Genomic DNA, 19116 nt, shown 5'->3' on the forward strand with positions numbered 1-19116 from the left:
ACTGATTTTTAAAAATCTAATTACATAATTTAAAAATTTCAGAAGATTGGCTATCAAACCTGACAGCAGAGCAGAAAGAAAGCCTCTATGCAGGGATAGGTTATGATGAGTCATTAAACAACCAGGCTTATCCCAAAAAGGTGGGAAATATTGTTTATATAATTCTAATGGAGGCACTCAAATTTGACGAGATGGGTTCGATTATTATTTCAACATAGATTAAAAACACGTACTTTTTATTTTGCCATCACCATGGCTGCAAAAAAGACATTTAATAAAAAAGAAATTTAATATCTTTAGAACCAGTGTTATAAAAGTTGCAGATGCAGAGAAGATGAAAAAGGTTTTTTGTGTTTAAGACTACATTTGTGTTTATTTTTATACTATCATACTCTCAGTATGTTGCTGAACTTGATTTCTTTCAGTATGTTGCTGAACTTGATTACTTTCAGTATGTTGCTTAACTTGATTACTTTCAGTATGTTGCTGAACTTGATTACTTTCAGGATGTTGCTGAACTTGATTACTTTCAGTATGTTGCTGAACTTGATTACTTTCAGGATGTTGCTGAACTTGATTACTTTCAGTATGTTGCTGAACTTGATTACTTTCAGGATGTTGCTGAACTTGATTACTTTCAGTATGTTGCTGAACTTGATTACTTTCAGTATGTTGCTGAACTTGATTACTTTCAGGATGTTGCTGAACTTGATTACTTTCAGTATGTTGCTGAACTTGATTACTTTCAGAATGTTGCTGAACTTGATTACTTTCAGTATGTTGCTGAACTTGATTACTTTCAGTATGTTGCTGAACTTGATTACTTTCAGGATGTTGCTGAACTTGATTACTTTCAGGATGTTGCTGAACTTGATTACTTTCAGTATGTTGCTGAACTTGATTACTTTCAGTATGTTGCTGAACTTGATTACTTTCAGTATGTTGCATCAAAGATCCAAGTGATACTTAAGAGATGCTGTGTGTCTATGGTCAACTACAGCAAGAAAATTCTCCAGGTTTCCGTGACCCATCTTCTCTCCACTTTTGAACATCGTCCAGGCAACGAAGCTTTCAGGTAAAAAAAAATGTTAACATTACATTTATTTCAACAAAAAATTAATTTTCATTGTTCATACTGTAATAAACTTATTGTCTTGCCTGTTTTTCTTTTGTGAATTATAACAATGAGTTCATTAATACAAATTGAGGCTGAATTTAAATATTAGTTGACCAATTTTTTTTTTACTTTATAAGAAAGTGATTCATCGTTTAAAATATTTCCCTTAATGTACATATTTAAAGAAATTATTTAAAAACTATTTTTAGAATCTCATGCAACACAGAAAGCTTTGCTGTGGAAGGAGCCTCTATAGAACATGAGCTGATTCCTATTCTAACATCTGATATTGGTGTCTATGGTAGGTTGATAGGAACTTTTCTTTCATATATTTTAAAATGAGAAAAGCCTTACTGCTAAATAAGATTGATTAATCCTGAAATTCAATTTGAAAAGACATGGTTATTTCAAATGTACAAAATTATTACTAAAAGATTCTAAAACTAAGATTCTTAAACTATAAGATTTACATAATTCCACTTTAAAATAGTTTTTTTATTCTATATTATGATAAACTTAAACAAATTTTTTCTTTTTTTTCTCTTGCACATTGTAAGCTTTTGTTTAACTGTTTAAAACATGAATCATTTGTGACTTTCATCACTCAAGCTATCATACACTACCTTTACCCCAGCAATGTTGCCAAATATTAACTCCAATAACCATACCAATAAAACAGAATTGTGCCTCCCTACAGCGCCCTCTGTCAACCAAGTTTTCACACTGGACTTTGAGTCCAAGCCCCTGTACATTGAAGCTGACTACTCACTCAGAATGAATGTGCAGCCAGTTGAAATAGTTTATGACGAGGTTTGTGCTTTAAATTTTTTCTACAACATAATTAATTTCTTCTAGTGAATTCAAACTAAATTACACTGACTCCCTAAGACCTGATGGGTTTTTTTTTATAAACTTTAGTAGAGTTACATCTTTCTTTAATCAAAGCAGAAGAACATTGGTTTTTATCCATCTGAATTAAGCTATCACCAGATTTGAGTGTGTTCAATGGACCTCTCTATTAAACCACAATATACATTTATATTGATATTTTTAAAAAGTACATCTTCATTCCATTTTTAAAGAAAGAATACCTATTTTAGTGTAGGCCTACTTTTTTTTTTTCTTCCGTGAATTTGTTTATTTAATGTTCTGTTATATTTTATAAATGTGCTTCAACTAATACAACAAGAAGGTGTTTTTTGTTATTTATTTGTTTTATAACTGTTTTATCTAAAGAGTCTAACTAATGATTTCCCCTTGCAGCATTCAATTTCTGAAGTGACCGCATTTTTCCAGCTGCCCCATGGAGGGCTGGATATCAGATCTGCTGCAGTGGAGACCTTGACCAGTGTAGCCTCGGTCAGCAAGGCAGGGCTACAGTACATCATTGAAACACACACGGTGAGCTGACTCTAAAAAACTTAATAGCAAGCCTGAAAATGTGGTCTAATTTTATATCATTTTGTTTCCTTAATTCTTAGACTCCCTTCATAGGAAGAAAAATTGAGTTTTTTTTATTTCAATTAATTGATTTAAAAATTTAAAAATATTTGAAGCAATCAGCATAGCCACCCATTCTGATGGCATGGGCGAACTTTCAATTTTACTCACTCCCTCCCTCATTTTACTGTTTCTTAACCATTTGTATTTTGGTGTCTCAAAGTTGACATTGAAAATAGTTAAATCAGTCCATCAAGCCAAATAGCAATCTATTTTTTAACCAGTTATTTTTTCTACCTTATATGGTGCCCCCCCTGCACCCTGGGCAATTCCCCCACCTGCCCTACCCTAGCTATGCTTTTGATTTGAAGTAATTAATCATTAATTTTACATTTTAAAATGTGTTGAATATTTGAACAGACCATTCACATAGCTTTGAACATGAGATCTCCATACATTGTGGTGCCAGAATATGGAACTCTACATAGGTCAGTTGTGTCCAAAACTTATTTTACAATATTGTTTTCTATTATCATTTAGCTTTACAAATGTTTGAGACTATACAATATGTCTGATGTAAAATAGGCCTACTTTTTAACCAGTGCTTATAATTTACAATATATAGGATGCAGTGTTAAATAAAATATTTTATTAAAATTAAATTAATTAATTAAATTTTATTAAAATTAAATTATAAATTAAATTACACATCCTACTATCTTGTGAATTTGATTTCCAAGTGAACAAAGGTGTAATTTGATATTTTTTTGTTAAGTTAGCTTCAATTTTATATATTTGTAGAGGTGGCAATGTGCTAATTATTGATTTGGGCACCTTGCGAATAGAGAGTGAGTTACAGCCAAAAGATGTGTCTCTGGAGGTAAGAGAAATACTCATGCATGTTTTTTTTAATGTTTAACATGCAAGGTAGAATCTAAGTACATATCATTTACTTGGTTTAAATGGACATGTTTTTTTTAATGTTTAACATGCAAGGTAGAATCTAAGTACATATCATTTACTTGGTTTAAATGGACATGTTTTTTTTAATGTTTAACATACAAGGTAGAATCTAAGTACATATCATTTACTTGGTTTAAATGGACATGTTTTTTTTAATGTTTAACATGCAAGGTAGAATCTAAGTACATATCATTTACTTGGTTTAAATGGACATATTTTTTTTAATGTTTAACATGCAAGGTAGAATCTAAGTACATATCATTTACTTGGTTTAAATGGACATGTTTTTTTTAATGTTTAACATGCAAGGTAGAATCTAAGTACATATCATTTACTTGGTTTAAATGGACACGTTTTATTAATGTTTAACATGCAAGGTAGAATCTAACTACATATCATTTACTTGGTTTAAATGGACATGTTTTTTTTAATGTTTAACATGCAAGGTAGAATCTAACTACATATCATTTACTTGGTTTAAATGGACATGTTTTATTAATGTTTAACATGCAAGGTAGAATCTAAGTACATATCATTTACTTGGTATAAATGGACATGTTTTTTAATGTTTAACATGCAAGGTAGAATCTAAGTACATATCATTTACTTGGTTTAAATGGACATGTTTTTTAATGTTTAACATGCAAGGTAGAATCTAAGTACATATCATTACTTGGTTTAAATGGACATGTTTTTTAATGTTTAACATGCAAGGTAGAATCTAAGTACATATCATTTACTAAAGAGTTGGTTTAGATGGAAGTTTTTGCTAGTATTATGGGCTAATAAAATGTAAAGAACTGTGTTAGGTTTTGGCAGCCTTGTAAAATAAATGCAAAGCTCAGTTTGTGTAGGTTTTTTTGTTGTTGTTTGAGAACCTGATAGGAGTTGTTGATTACAGTTGTTACTAGATATTGCAATTTTGATAGAATCTACATTATGCTAAATACCTTTCCTGTTTTTGGATCTATGATGTATGAATTGTACTAAATATATTTCACTTGAATCAAGGATGCCACAATGTCAGAAATTGAGTCTAGGCTGTATGACCAGTTTAATGTTAAGATCAGCGATGTGAAAGTACTATTGGCAGACTCAGGTTAGATTTATATTAAAATTATTAATATAAGTTTTTAAAAATATTATACCTATTTGTTAATTAATAAAAAAAATAATTTATTTACTTAATATTATAGTAATTTGTTATTGCAATAAACGAATGTTGAGAAAGGTAGCCAATACTGTGGTTAGATTGTCCTGTATTGAGATTGTATGTGATGTTGCGGTGTTGAGGTCACACATGCTGTGGAGATATTGTGGCTGTTGGTTTATTCTTTTTCAGCCAGCTCAATATAACTTCAATACAAGAGCTGGTTAAATAAAATATGATTAAAAATTGTTCTTCTGGAAAACATATAGCAACAATTCAATTTAGGTCACTCTTTAATGAAATCGCTATTTAAATGTATTTCTAGACTTTCATAATATATTCTACCTCTACATCAACAACAAGACTAACCGAACTACATCAGCACAACACAACATTAAGTGAACTAAACCCTGACTGACAAGCCTACCATATGACTAACTAAAATCACTAACAAGACTAATGGATGTACCCTCCCCTTAGTAAAACTAACCAAACCATCACCAACAAGACTAACTGATCTATATCAACTAACAACCTTCCCCTTAGTAAAACTAACCAAACCATCACCAACAAGACTAACAGATCTACATCAACTAACAACCTTCCCCTTAGTAAAACTAACCAAACCATCACCAACAAGACTAACAGATCTACATCAACTAACAACCTTCCCCACTTAGTAAAACAACCAAACCATCACCAACAAGACTAACAGATCTACATCAACTAACAACCCTCTAACCAAACCATCACCAACAAAACTAACAGATCTACATCAACTAACAACCCTGCTACCTTGCAGCTGATGACTGGCATACTGCACAGATCCAAACCAACTCAGAGTTCCACATCCTGCCCAGTGTCCAACTCATCATCACTTTCTTTAATGCTGTCAAGCCTGACTTCACACAGCTACCTAGGTAAACAATCAATACAATTGTTACTTGATTCCATCTTATTGTAATTTATTTTTCTTACCTAATTAACATTATTGAATTAAATAAATGGCTGGATTTACATAAATAAAATAGATTTCTGGGCTACCATACAAAATAAAATAAATAGATGTTTGGGCTACCATACAAAATAAAATAGATGTGTGGGCTACCATACAAAATAAAATAGATGTGTGGCCTACCATACAAAATAAAATAGATGTGTGGCCTACCATACAAAATAAAATAGATGTGTGGGCTACCATACAAAATAAAATAGATGTGTGGCCTACCATACAAAATAAAATAGATGTGTGGCCTACCATACAAAATAAAATAGATGTGTGGCCTACCATACAAAATAAAATAGATGTGTGGGTTACCATACAAAATAAAATAGATGTGTGGGTTGCCATACAAAATAAAATAGATGTGTGGGCTACCATACAAAATAAAATAGATGTGTGGGTTACCATACAAAATAAAATAGATGTGTGGGCTACCATACAAAATAAAATAGATGTGTGGCCTACCATACAAAATAAAATAGATGTGTGGCCTACCATACAAAATAAAATAGATGTGTGGGTTGCCATACAAATTAAAATAGATGTGTGGGTTGCCATACAAAATAAAATAGATGTGTGGCCTACCATACAAAATAAAATAGATGTGTGGGTTACCATACAAAATAAAATAGATGTTTGGGCTGCCATACAAAATAAAATAGATGTGTGGGCTACCATACAAAATAAAATAGATGTTAGGGTTACCATACAAAATAAAATAGATGTTAGGGTTACCATACAAAATAAAATAGATGTCTGGGCTACCATACAAAATAAAATAGATATCTGGGTTACCATACAAAATAAAATAGATGTTTGGGCTACCATACAAAATAAAATAGATGTGTGGCCTACCATACAAAATAAAATAGATGTGTGGACTACCATACAAAATAAAATGTGTACCTCCCCACTAACCAGGAACAAACTGGAGGCCAAAGTTCCTTCCCTGGAGGTCAACATCTCAGACAAGAGGATGCTGCTGCTAGCCACCTTCTTCAGGAACTTCCCCATCCCCACCAGCACCAGCATGGCCACCATAGGGGAGGACATGGTGGACAGCCACGGGCCAGCTACACTCTCACCATTCCACCTGGTCAGTCTTCATCTTGTACTCACTCTTAACACATTCTTGTATATAGATGTGTGAATAGATAGGCCTGTATCAATGACTAATATTTTTCTTGAACTTTTACATAAATTTTATTACAAAGTCGAATGCATTAGAAGGAATAATTATAACACAGAAATTTTTTTTTTTACTTTTACTTTTAAATTATGAGTGAAGAAATACTTTTGTAATTTAAAATAAGCGAGAAAATAATGAACACATTATTCTTTTTACATTTTTTTTAACTGAAAGATTTTTGTTGTTTGTGTTTGTGGATTCACCTTTTGTAGTCTAGTACTTTTACCTTTATGGTATTGTCTGGTGAAAAAAGCCTCTGTGATATTGTCTAGTGAAGTTTGTTTGATCATTTACTCATATTGCAGATAATCAGTTTGAAGTTATGCTATTTAAGTCTGCTGTCCAAATATATTTGTAACTACTTTTATCACAATGATATTTATGACAGCAGCTTTTATGAAGTATATTTTATTATGTGGATTATAGGTGTTGTGTAATACATTCAAGTTTTATAAGAATGCAATGATGCAATGACTTCTAAAGATTAAGAAATGACTTGAAATAATGTTGAAAATATTTCAATCAAATAATTAAAAATGTTTCTAAATATTTCAGCCATATTATTATATTATTTAAATTTTAATAACTTAGTAATGTTTGTTTTATCATATTTACCTCCTTTGAATGTTATTTTTATTATGCTAAACTAAATAAAACTTATGTTGATCATTGAGCATTGAAATTAACAGGAATTTGCTCTGCAGTTTGTTTTTACTAATTCAAACAGCATTTAATTTTACACTTTTTAAAAAACTTAACCAAAACAGAGTTTTTAAATTTTTTCAATTCCAAAAAGAGCCCAATAAATGTAGACATTATTTACTGTTTTATCAGACTTTTAACATTTTCTTGTAGAATCGTGAATTATCAATTTATGAAGATGCATCAATGTATTTGGTGAGATTCCCACACACGTTTAGCTTACTGTTTTTATTATTGCTTCTTCACATGTTTACATTTGTTTAGCAACTGGTTCTTATGCTAAAGGTAGAGAAAGTCATACGAGAATGTTGCTGTGTATTCTGTTCCCTAAAAAAGGCTGTTATTTACAATCTGTTTGCTTCCTATTTTTCTCAAACAAGAAAATATTAGTCTGAATTTTACCTTTTCAATTGCATTTTGGTAGATTTTGGGGTAAATCTTTTTTTTTTTTAGTTTTTACTTTACTGTAAACAGGATCACATAGAAATATAGTTGCTTTTTAATTAAGTTAAAAGAAAATTAATAGTATGAAATCATAATGTTTAGACTTTATTAATATAACAACACATTCTTAATTTTATGTTTGCATGTTAAGATTAAATATTTTTGTTTTTAAAATCTGTCCACATAAGTATGTTACACTTTGCATGAAACAACAACAAAAAATTGATTGCACGTTATGCCCTATGCACTCTAGTAGCAATTACTTAATTATTTATTTTATATTTAAAAATTAATTACTAGCCTATAAAGTAGTTAACTGCAGCTTATCTGTGGAAATAAAGGTGTTTAGAACATCATTTCTTAGCAATATCCTTAACTGAATTTTAGTTTAAAGAAAAACATTTTTAAATTGTAATGTGTTTTTTAACTTATTTTGAAACCAAGATAAAGTTGAATGTGAAACCAGCTTATATTTCAACATATATTTTTGTCATTAACTGCATATCATGTTAACTTGTTTAGTGTTCTTAATGTGGTAAACTTTAGATCAGACAATGCAGCTCTATATTTTCATTATTTTATTTCATGTTAAGGTTTCCAACTCTAGTTCCTAAAAGTAAACAATACAAACCTGTCATCGCATCATCTACAAACATGTTTGTTAACCTTGCTTATCCATTCCCGGCCTTCTCTGAATAAAAGTTGAACCTCTAGATAATCCTTGAACAACTTCTAAAAAGAATGTTATGTCATACAGTTTTTTTTTGTGAATTAAAGGCAGTTTTTCTTTATTATTTAGATGTTTCTCCTTAGTTCACTATCCCTTTAAAATAAACGGTTGTTACCCAAACTTTAACTATCTGTGAAAAGCTCTTTGGAGGCTGAAAACTCACTTGCTTTGTCTGTCTCATTATGCATTTTTAGTCATCATAGTTTCTTTTTAAAAAAAATTTTAGATAATTTTTAACAATAGATGGGCCTTGTATTAAACCATTCCGTGAGAAAAATTTTGAATACATTAAATATGCTTATGTTAAATTAACCACACACCAAAAACATTTATTCAATCCTTAACAATCTGTATCAACTTTCTCTAAAATAAATCAACTGCAATATTATATTTCTTATACCCACATATATAAAATAGATTTAAATATTTTAATCACATTATTCTAATCCTTGACCAAAGGATTTAGCAGAGGCCCAGCTGGACCCAGATGTCAAGCGTTTGAGGTCAATCAAAAGGCTGCTGCTAGGGAGGCCAGTCTTTGACCGTGTGGATGGACCCAGGAGGTCGGTGTCCAAAGTTCCAACTCTCATGTACACAACAGGTAATGGCTTGAGAATGTTCTCATCATTAACATCAAGGCATCTGTTACAGTTGATTCATTGATAACCATGAAGTCTTTTCATTGTTAAAATTGTTTTATTGTTAACATTAGGGCATACAACTTTTAGAATTGAGCTATTCTTTTTTTATGAAAGAAAATGTAAAAATTTGTTTAGAAGATTTTAGAGTGTTTTTATATTGTAAGCTTAAATCAGAGATAGTCGAGGATTTAAGCATGTAAGCTTAGATGAGAGAAAGACCCAGCATCCAGAACTTTCTTTATGTTACATCAGGTGATGAACCGTTTTACTCAGCCTCAGACTACTCTGATGAAGATCTGGATAGGCTGTCAGAGTAAGATGTTTTGTTTTTCTTCAAGTAGAAGTAGGCCTACATTGCACTAAAATACCTATAACACTGTAGTGTGTAATTTATTATGTATTTACACAGAAGTCTTCTCAAGTGCTAATATATACATGTTATTATGAATAAAACACAATTTAGATTTGTCAAAATACCATTTTATTTTAATTGTGTTTTTTTTCCTAATTCTTTTTCAAATTTGACAAAAGGTTTCAAAGCTGAGCTCTATTATGACTTGGTTAATGTTTTTTAATCAGATATTAGTGTAATGCTTATTAATTTTAACTGTTATTTAAAATTGAATTTTGAAACAAAATAATCATCTAAGACTAAAATTTGTAATAATTTTATTGTAACATTTTTATTTGTATTATTCTTTTTATTTGAAAACTTTAGCATGCTGACCATTAAGCCAGTGGATGATAATTCATCAGTAGCCAACACAATCAACATGCTGATGAGGGTCTCACTAGGGGAGCTTGTCCTCAATCTTTCAAAGGTGGGTCTGTAATTTTATCCTTCAAAGTTGGGTCTATATTTTCATCCTTCAAAGGTGGGTCTATATTTTCATCCTTCAAAGTTGGGTCTGTATTTTCATCCTTTAAAGTTGGGTCTGTATTTTCATCCTTCAAAAGTGGGTCTGTATTTTCATCCTTCAAAGTTGGGTCTGTATTTTCATCCTTCAAAGTTGGGTCTGTAGGCCTATTTGGTAGAGTTCACCCCTCAAAGGTGGGTATATACTTGGTTTATTTCACCTTTTAAAGGTGGGTATACACTTTATTCTCTTACTTTTCCAAAATGAGTCTATACTTGGTTCACTTCATCTTTCAAACGTATGTCTATATTTGATTCTCTTAATTTTTCCAAAATTAGTCTATACTTTGTTTACATAATCTTTGAATGTTGGAGCTTTAGTTTACTCCATTTTTCCTAAGTTGGTCTGTCTTTTATCCATGAAGAAAAAAATAATAATACCATATTTTTTTCTAATCCAATTCTAGGAATGGGACAAGGAAGAAAAAGCCTATTTAATGTTCCGAATAGACAGGCTCAGGATAGACTCAGCTCTTACTGTCCATGGTTACGCAGCATATGCTACTCTAGGGGGAATCCAGTTGGTTGACAAGAAACATGTTGGTAAGATAGAACACTCTGACTCATGCTAGATACAAATCTCAACTGGAAAGATAGAACACTCTGGCATATTCTATATAGAACACTCTGGCATATTCTAGATAAAACACTCTGACTCATTCTAGATAAAAATCTCAACAATACTTTTTTAAATTTATATAAGCTTTTTTAAAAAATTATACTCAAGAAATCAACAGAAAATCAACTTAATGTTGGTCATTATTGTAGGTCATTCAGAAAACAATTGTGATGTTGGTCCTTCTGTTGGTCATTCAGAAAAAAAATGTGATGTTGGTTCATAAAATAAATTTCATGTTTGTCATTCTTGTAGATAATTCAAAAATAAATGTGATGTTGGTCATTCTTGTAGATAATTCATAAAATAAATGTGATGTTGGTCATTCTTGTAGATAATTTATAAAATAAATGTGATGTTCGTCATTCTTGTAAATAATTCTTAAAATAAATGTGATGTTGGTAAATCTTGTAGATAATTCATAAATAAATGTGATGTTGGTCACTCTTGTAGGTCACTCAGGTGAATACATGGAGGTGTTGAGCACCAACACAGTCAACAACAACAACCTGGTCTCTCTCATGTACAGGAAGGTGAGGGTCACTACAGTCTAACTTTCTTGTCAACTTTTTTCTTCACAACCTTCCTGTCATGTACAGGAGGGCCACTACAGTCTAACTTTCTAGTCAACTTTTTTCTTCACAAACTATGAATATCCCCATTGCCCACTAAAATCTATCCTTTAAATTTGTTTTTATATTCCTATACATTAAAATAAAATTAATTTCAATGAAAATCAAAACATTTTATATTCTATATTTTTTGTTTGTATACATCTGTTTTCCCTAGTAATAGTAAATTATTCTAATTTCATTTGTTGGTTAACAAAAAGGATAGCTGTTAATAACTTTAATATTATATTGAAAATATAAAAATTTAAAGAATTACAAATATCAAAAGCTAAATACTGAAGATTTAACCTGATAAATTATGTATATAATTTGTTTGTCTAATGATTTTTACAAGTTTTTAATTTTCTTCTAATTATTTCAGGTGGACCCAGAATGTCCAGATTTTGCTACCTATTATGGAGGTGTACAGCATGCCATAAAGGTCAATGTCCTCTCAATGTCCACATTGTTTGACCAGGCCAGCATGATGTACCTCAATGCTTTTCTTCAAGGCATCATTTCAAGGTACACAGTGGCACTACTAAACAGCACAGAAATTTTGTTTTCATTTGCAGCCACGTAAATTGTTTTCTCCTATAGCAAGATTGGATCTAAAACCATATTTCAACATCCTAGCAATTTAAACATGAGGATGGACCTATAAAAAGAGCTTCAATTAAATAAGGACTCTTTTGACAGCTTCTATAAAAATTATTTTTTATAAGATAGGTTTCAGAACTAAAATGACAAGCTGTTTCTTGCTAAACTTAACTCTCATGTTAAAAATTGAAACCAGTTAAAGTGGTTAATAAACAGAGAAAACTTTGATTGTACTGCTTTTCAATGTATAAGACATACATTTCATGTTTCTTAGTTTGTGTGGTCAGTACATGTCCAGCCTACAGTCAGAGCTAGCTTTAAGTTCTAGACTATAGACTGAATCCTGAACTTGAAACTAACTCCTAAGAAAGTAATGTCAGATTATTTAACCCTTAAAGCGTGCGCCACGTGGCCTACACATTGTAAGTTATGTAACAGCAAAGCCACAATCGTGGCTTGGCACCCTTTAAGGGTTAAATGTGGAGAGAAACTGAACTGTGTATGACTGTTTCAGTGTTCACAAGAAACTGAACTGTGTATGACTGTTTCAGTGTTCGCAAGAAACTGAACTGTGTATAACTGTTTCAGTGTTGTGGAGAGAAACTGAATTATGTATGACTGTTTCAGTGTTCACAACCTGGACATGAAGACCAGTAGCAGCTCTGTGATGACCACATCTGACATCAGCGCTAAAGACAAAGTTTCTCTCACAGAGAGGATTGTTAAGATCACAGATCAAGGTGGGTGTTAACATTTTTTTATTTCTGTTATTTATTTAATCTGGTAATCTAATAAATCAAGAAAATTATTAGAAGTATATTTTTAAAATTTGGCTAATGATTGACTTTTAATTTTTTGTAGTTGATGGCCTCTCAGGCAACAGCACAAAAATTCATCTAATTGCCGAAATGCAAGATTTTTGTATCAGACTCACTGATTCTGACAACAGTTTGGCAGAAATTAAAGTCAAAGGTCAGTTTCATATTACTTACTACATCTATACTGTTATAATAATATTCAGTACTATTATTACATTAATTTATTCCTATATTGAATTTGATATTAGCAGCAGTTTTTTGTACTTGATCTTTTTGTTTACAGGATTTGAAAGTAGTGTGATTGCTAAACCTGCAAAAACAATTATCAGATCACGGTTAAAAGATCTGAGCATTAGGGACTGCAGTTCTGGTGCTATCTATCAAAATGTAAGTTTGATATTGTGGATTATTTATTATAAATTGGATTTATACAAATTGTTTACAATTTAGTAGGATAAAATATATTTTTTTGATAATGTGTTGTTTATGAATATTAATATTTGTTTTCAGATACTTCTATTACAAGATGACAGTGTCTTTGATCTAAAGGTAAGATTGATACATTCTTGATTATCTCAGGGCTTTCATTATGTTAATACATTGTAGATTATCTCAGGAAATTCATTAAATTAATATATAGTTATCTCAGATAATTCATTAGATTAATACATATTATTTATTTGATTATTCCAGCACTTTCATTTGATTATAACTTAGTTGATTATCTCAGGGCATTCATTTGATTGAAACATTGTTGATTGTCTCAGGGAATTCATTAAACTAATACATATTTGATTACCTCAGGGAATTAACTATATTTGTTGTTAGATGTACTATGCCAGTTTAAATTGTTTTTCTTATTGCAGCTGGTTAAGTACAACAAGATGGACCAGGAGGACAAGAGAGATTCAGGTCAAGGTTTGGACTACAGCATCAGGCTCTGGCTGGGACAGGTGCAGGCGGCTGTGCTGGGGAAGTTTTACTGGGAGATAACTGTGAGTGGATTGTTTACTGGGAGATAACTGTGGTGATGACTGAGTACTAAACAAATGCACACATTAATTTGTATTTTTATGATTTTATGATTTAATGAACACAATAATTTATTTCAGAGGTTTTTTGAACCATTTATCAACCAAGAGATGGCTGAGGCAGCCAAACAAACAGCAATGGAGACAGTCACTAAACAAGTGAGAAACCTTTATTGTGTTGTTATTTAATTACAAACTTAATTCAACTAATTAGCACTTTTCACTGTAAACTCACTTGTGTTTTTAAAGAAGAGTGATTTGAATAAGATAAGTAATGTGTGTGTGTATGTATGTATGTATATATATATATATATATATATATATATATATATATATATATATATATATATATATATATTATATATATATATATATATATATATATATATATATATATACACTTCTAAATATATATATATATATATATATATATATATATATATATATATATATATATATATATATATATATATATATATATATATATATATATATATATATATATATATATATATATATATTATATATATATATATATATATATATATATATATATATATATATATATATATATATAATATATAATATATATATATACGTCTAAATTATATATATATATATATATATATATATATATATATATATATATATATATATATAAACATGATAAGTAATGTGTGTGTATATATATATATATATATATATATATATATATATATATATATATATATATATATATATATATATATATATATATATAAAAACATGATAAGTAATGTGTTTGTATGTATATATATATATATATATATATATATATATATATATATATATATAAACATGATTCAAGCCATAAAACAATTTATTTTCAACTCAACTGAACCCTTCTGTGCAGAGTTTTCTATTTTATTCACTTCCAGTAGGTAACATTGATTAAAGTTCACCCCATTTTTTTCATAGAGTTGTCCAACCTCCCAAAACTTGCTGACAAATCAATTTGTTGAGTATTGAAGTTTTAATTTAGTCTTTTGCTCTGTGAAAAGAAATAACTGAATAACTTTTAGACCAGTCGTCGGTCAATACATTTCCAGCATGTGTTTCTTGTTCATGATTTGTGTTTTAATCACTTATTGGTCTGTTTAAAATTTTTACCTGAATATTGACAACACTTGATAAAAATACTTTATCAAATTGGTTCAAAATTTTAATGGAATGTGTAAAGATGTTATTTTCTAAATTGTGTTGAAAATTGTGTTATCTATTTGAAAAGATATTTTTTTAAAATTCTTAATGAATGTTTTATTTAAGAATTAGAATCCAGTATTAGATATTACTTTTAATATTTATAAAAAAAATACCTTTAGGACAGATTTAAAAAAAAAAAGTTTTTTTTTATACTTATGTGATTGGCATGGCATTAATGCATGGACACTTCGGCAGCCCAGTACCTAATCACTGACATTAAACTTCTCTCAGTATGGGGAAGTCAGTACTAGGAGCTTGTGATATGTTGCAGATTCTCAAATGTTTTTTTTCTCTGTGACCCATTCTTTCAAATATTTTTTGTTATTATGGCTGTTTAGAACTCATACATGTAATGATATTTTTAAATACCCCAGCCCCCACCTCTACTAACCCCTTCAAATGTTCTAAATATGTCTACAACCCAGCATTTGAACATCATTGGACCAAGAGTATTCTTTTTTTTTTTGTCTATTTTATTCTTTCTTCCTCAAATTAACATGTTTATTAAGTTCCTGTTTCTCAAAATGTTTACTTTTTCTTCCCTGCTTTTTGCCTCGACTTGATTCAACTTATTAGTGAATTTTATTTCAGTTGCTGCCATCATATCATGGCAAATGATTTTGTCCAAAAAACTATATTAATATAGATCTAGTTCTTTCTCAATACAAAAATGTATAAAACTTAAATTTCATCATCCTATGAAACAAACATCGTACATTAAATTTTTGGTAAAGTTTAAATATTAAAAATTGTGCACAATTCTTATGGTGTTAGAACAAAAAGATTTTTGGTATATATGGTTTGTTTTCAATTTAATTATCATAAATTAATTCCTTCTTTTAGAAATAGATGTTAGGTAGTTGAATAACAATTTTTTAAAATTGAAAAAACTTCTAAACTATTCAATTTCAATTATGTTGTTAATATGTAAATTATTATGAACACAATGTGGTTGATTGTAGTGATCTCCCTTGCCTGACTCTAGGTGAACCAGTTTGAGTCCCACAACATGAGAGTCAGCATCAACATTGACCTGAGGACTCCCACCCTGCTCATGCCCCATGACTCCAAGTCCACAGAGATGCTACTGGTCCAACTGGGCAACCTGAATGTCCGGAACTCTTTTCTGACCAGCCAGATCTCAGCTGAGGTCAAGCAGGAATGGAACCATGTTCATGTTGACTTAAGTCATATACAAGTTCAAAGGTCAGTCCACACCCTCCAGTAATAATACCACCCTTTAATGTTACTTCTAACAATAGCACCTCAAAACTTCTTTTTAGGTAGTTATCTTTTATAAACAATAGGGTTGTCAGATAGAACTTGCTTCCATTTTAGGCACTGACCTTTGACCCCCAACTTTTCAGAGTGTGCTTAAACCCTATAGAAGACTCCACTGAGATCATGCACACAATTTTAGAACCCTTGAGCTTCAAGGCTGACATCAAGTTGGCTGTCAAGCCAGTGGTCACAGAGGTCAAACTTGATGTTTCAGGTCATTTGGAAAAGGTCAAGGTATGTCTATAATTTCTTCCAGCCAAAAACAAGTCTGTTGGAGAAAAAAACATCATATAGGGCCCTGCATTATAAAAGAAAATTTTTAAAAAGAATATTAATCTTTTTAAAATTATAATTTATAATTTGATACATTAAAAAATTGAAAGCAATTGTATTAAAATTGCAAGTCATTATTATAATGTTACATAAAAAGTTATTTAAATGTATTGTTTAGGTGTATATTCTACAAAAAGATTTGCAGTTGATCCTTGGGGTCATGAGGTACAATTTAACTGAAGGCTCTCCACCCCCTAGTCCAGGTAAACAAAATAAATTGCAAAAAAACTGTGTGGCTTTTGTCTTTTAAACTTTCACAACTATGTTAGATGAACTATGATCATAGCCATTGTACATGATGTGATTATCTAACTAACATCACTTCTTAAAAATAAATATAATAAAAGGGCATTTCTGTTTGATACTTGCATTATTTATTGCTATTACTGTTTAGAAAATGTTGATATTTTTCTCATCCAACTACATAACTCATGTGGTTAGTTAGCTTTACAAACTGGTGCTATATGTCATTGTCACTATGTTTACATACGAAAGAGCAGAGTTTTGTTCATTATGATAATAGAAGCATATAGCAATTGGGTTGTTGTTGTTTTTTTAATCATGGTAAAAATATATTTTTTTACAATTTGTAAATAAATAAAGTGCTTGTTTTTAATAGATTGTTTCAACAATGTTTATTTATTATTGCTCATCATTACTCACTGATAGCTATCTTTGAAGGTAATAGAGTAAAAAAAATGGAATTAGAAAAAAGGTTTTCCAGTTTTAATTTATTCTACTGTCTGCTAATGTGCAGGTATCTTTGAATCTCCAACACTGCAAAACATTCATGGCCAACAAAACCCTGACATTATGATAACATCCGCTGGGCCTGACCTGCCCACCCCTGACAGCCCCACCATCTTTGAGCAGAAAACTGTCACCTCCATCCTCTTCAAGTTGGATGGTATGTCCATCACACTCTTCACAGACAACGGCAAGGAAGTGAGTACATGCTTTCAAGTTTTGCTCACACTTTTTTAGTTTACTTGGTGTTGTGGTTGTTGAATAACAAATCTATACTTGTAACTTGCCATTAAAATATTTTTAAAAATAACATAAATAAAAAGTTATTATTTATAAGCTATTCTCTCATGTCTATACAGCTAGTTGTTCTGCTTACAATACAAAGGATTAGATTGAGTGCTAGTGTTGGTGTCATGTTTAGGGCTAATTTATCATTACAGGTGATATTAGATTGATCTAATTGACAAAGTGCAGATTAATTAAAAACTTAAATGTAAAAAATATGGAAATATTTCCTGTTTCAACAGATTAAGCTAGAACATAAGAATGAGAATAGAGTATTTTTTTTATAGATAGTTTTTACCTAATAATGTATATTGCAATTTTTAATATATTCACTTAAAGTTGATTGTTAAATTTTCTTTTAGCTAGCCACAAGGATGGGTCTGTGCCTGCTGGACATGGAGAAGATGAACTTGTCAGGACTTTCACATAGTGATGGAGACCACAAAGTGAATCTATCACTGCAGTCACTAGATCTCAGTGACATACGCACTGACAGTAATCTTGCCGTCAAAAGGTGAGATGACTGACATGTACATGGACAGAATTACTGCTGTCAAAAATTAAAACAACTGACATGTACATGGACAGCAGTGTTGCTGTCAATGGGAAAGATACACTACGACAGCAGTCTTCATTTTAAAAATGTATGAAAACACTTAAAAGAAACACATTATTAAATATTTATTGTAAATGTATTATTGTTTGTGTATGGGACGGAGTGGTCTAGCGGTAGAGAGCTGGACTACTAACCCGTAAGTCTCGAGTTCGAATCCGGATTCAAGTCAGTAGACCGTCCCTGAGTCCACCCAACTCTGATGGGTACCTAAATCACGTTAGGGAAAGTAAAGGTGGCTGGGCATAGTGCTGACCACACTATCTCTTCATATACCAAGGTCACAGAAACAAGTGAACTCTACTTCGAAAGGGAACTCTACTTTACTTACTATTATTGTATGTGTCCATTAACTATGACAAAGAATGACAAAAAGAAATTTTCTCAAGATAAAATGTATTTAATTTTAACCAGTGTCCTGGATTGCACTGGGAAATCAGAAAATGCTGATCTCCCTCTGGTTTCTCTCATATACAAGATCAGTAGTGATGGCAACCACAAAGGTAGATTCTATTGTTGTATCAATTTAAAAAATGTTTACTAAAACTGTATCTGTATCTAGCAACAAAAATGTAACACAACAAAAAATAACAAAAGCTTTATTTATAAATCTGATATACTTTATATTGACACTTGTACCTTTA

The 19116-nt window shown here is 30.6% G+C and overlaps 1 protein-coding gene across 1 annotated transcript in view; it reads left to right on the forward strand.

The window, feature by feature from the left end:
* LOC131948581 (intermembrane lipid transfer protein VPS13A) overlaps positions 1 to 19116 on the forward strand; it is a 109415-nt gene that overhangs the window by 52170 nt on the left and 38129 nt on the right. Inside the window, exons 14-43 of the mRNA XM_059310175.1 lie at positions 43 to 140; positions 939 to 1075; positions 1327 to 1418; positions 1815 to 1927; positions 2381 to 2518; positions 2978 to 3045; positions 3359 to 3437; positions 4532 to 4619; positions 5473 to 5590; positions 6595 to 6769; positions 7718 to 7759; positions 9198 to 9339; positions 9632 to 9692; positions 10098 to 10200; positions 10703 to 10838; positions 11365 to 11444; positions 11905 to 12047; positions 12750 to 12862; positions 12984 to 13094; positions 13224 to 13327; positions 13451 to 13489; positions 13807 to 13935; positions 14053 to 14130; positions 14864 to 14887; positions 16199 to 16419; positions 16581 to 16728; positions 16946 to 17030; positions 17585 to 17772; positions 18222 to 18373; positions 18887 to 18975. Of these exons, the coding sequence (XP_059166158.1) occupies positions 43 to 140; positions 939 to 1075; positions 1327 to 1418; positions 1815 to 1927; positions 2381 to 2518; positions 2978 to 3045; positions 3359 to 3437; positions 4532 to 4619; positions 5473 to 5590; positions 6595 to 6769; positions 7718 to 7759; positions 9198 to 9339; positions 9632 to 9692; positions 10098 to 10200; positions 10703 to 10838; positions 11365 to 11444; positions 11905 to 12047; positions 12750 to 12862; positions 12984 to 13094; positions 13224 to 13327; positions 13451 to 13489; positions 13807 to 13935; positions 14053 to 14130; positions 14864 to 14887; positions 16199 to 16419; positions 16581 to 16728; positions 16946 to 17030; positions 17585 to 17772; positions 18222 to 18373; positions 18887 to 18975 (3294 nt within the window). The remainder of the gene's footprint in view (positions 1 to 42; positions 141 to 938; positions 1076 to 1326; positions 1419 to 1814; positions 1928 to 2380; positions 2519 to 2977; positions 3046 to 3358; positions 3438 to 4531; positions 4620 to 5472; positions 5591 to 6594; positions 6770 to 7717; positions 7760 to 9197; positions 9340 to 9631; positions 9693 to 10097; positions 10201 to 10702; positions 10839 to 11364; positions 11445 to 11904; positions 12048 to 12749; positions 12863 to 12983; positions 13095 to 13223; positions 13328 to 13450; positions 13490 to 13806; positions 13936 to 14052; positions 14131 to 14863; positions 14888 to 16198; positions 16420 to 16580; positions 16729 to 16945; positions 17031 to 17584; positions 17773 to 18221; positions 18374 to 18886; positions 18976 to 19116) is intronic.

This window comes from Physella acuta, unplaced genomic scaffold (genome assembly GCF_028476545.2).
Source record: "Physella acuta isolate Inbredline_101_S28 unplaced genomic scaffold, ASM2847654v3 ptg000650l, whole genome shotgun sequence".
Lineage (NCBI taxonomy): Eukaryota > Metazoa > Mollusca > Gastropoda > Physidae > Physella > Physella acuta.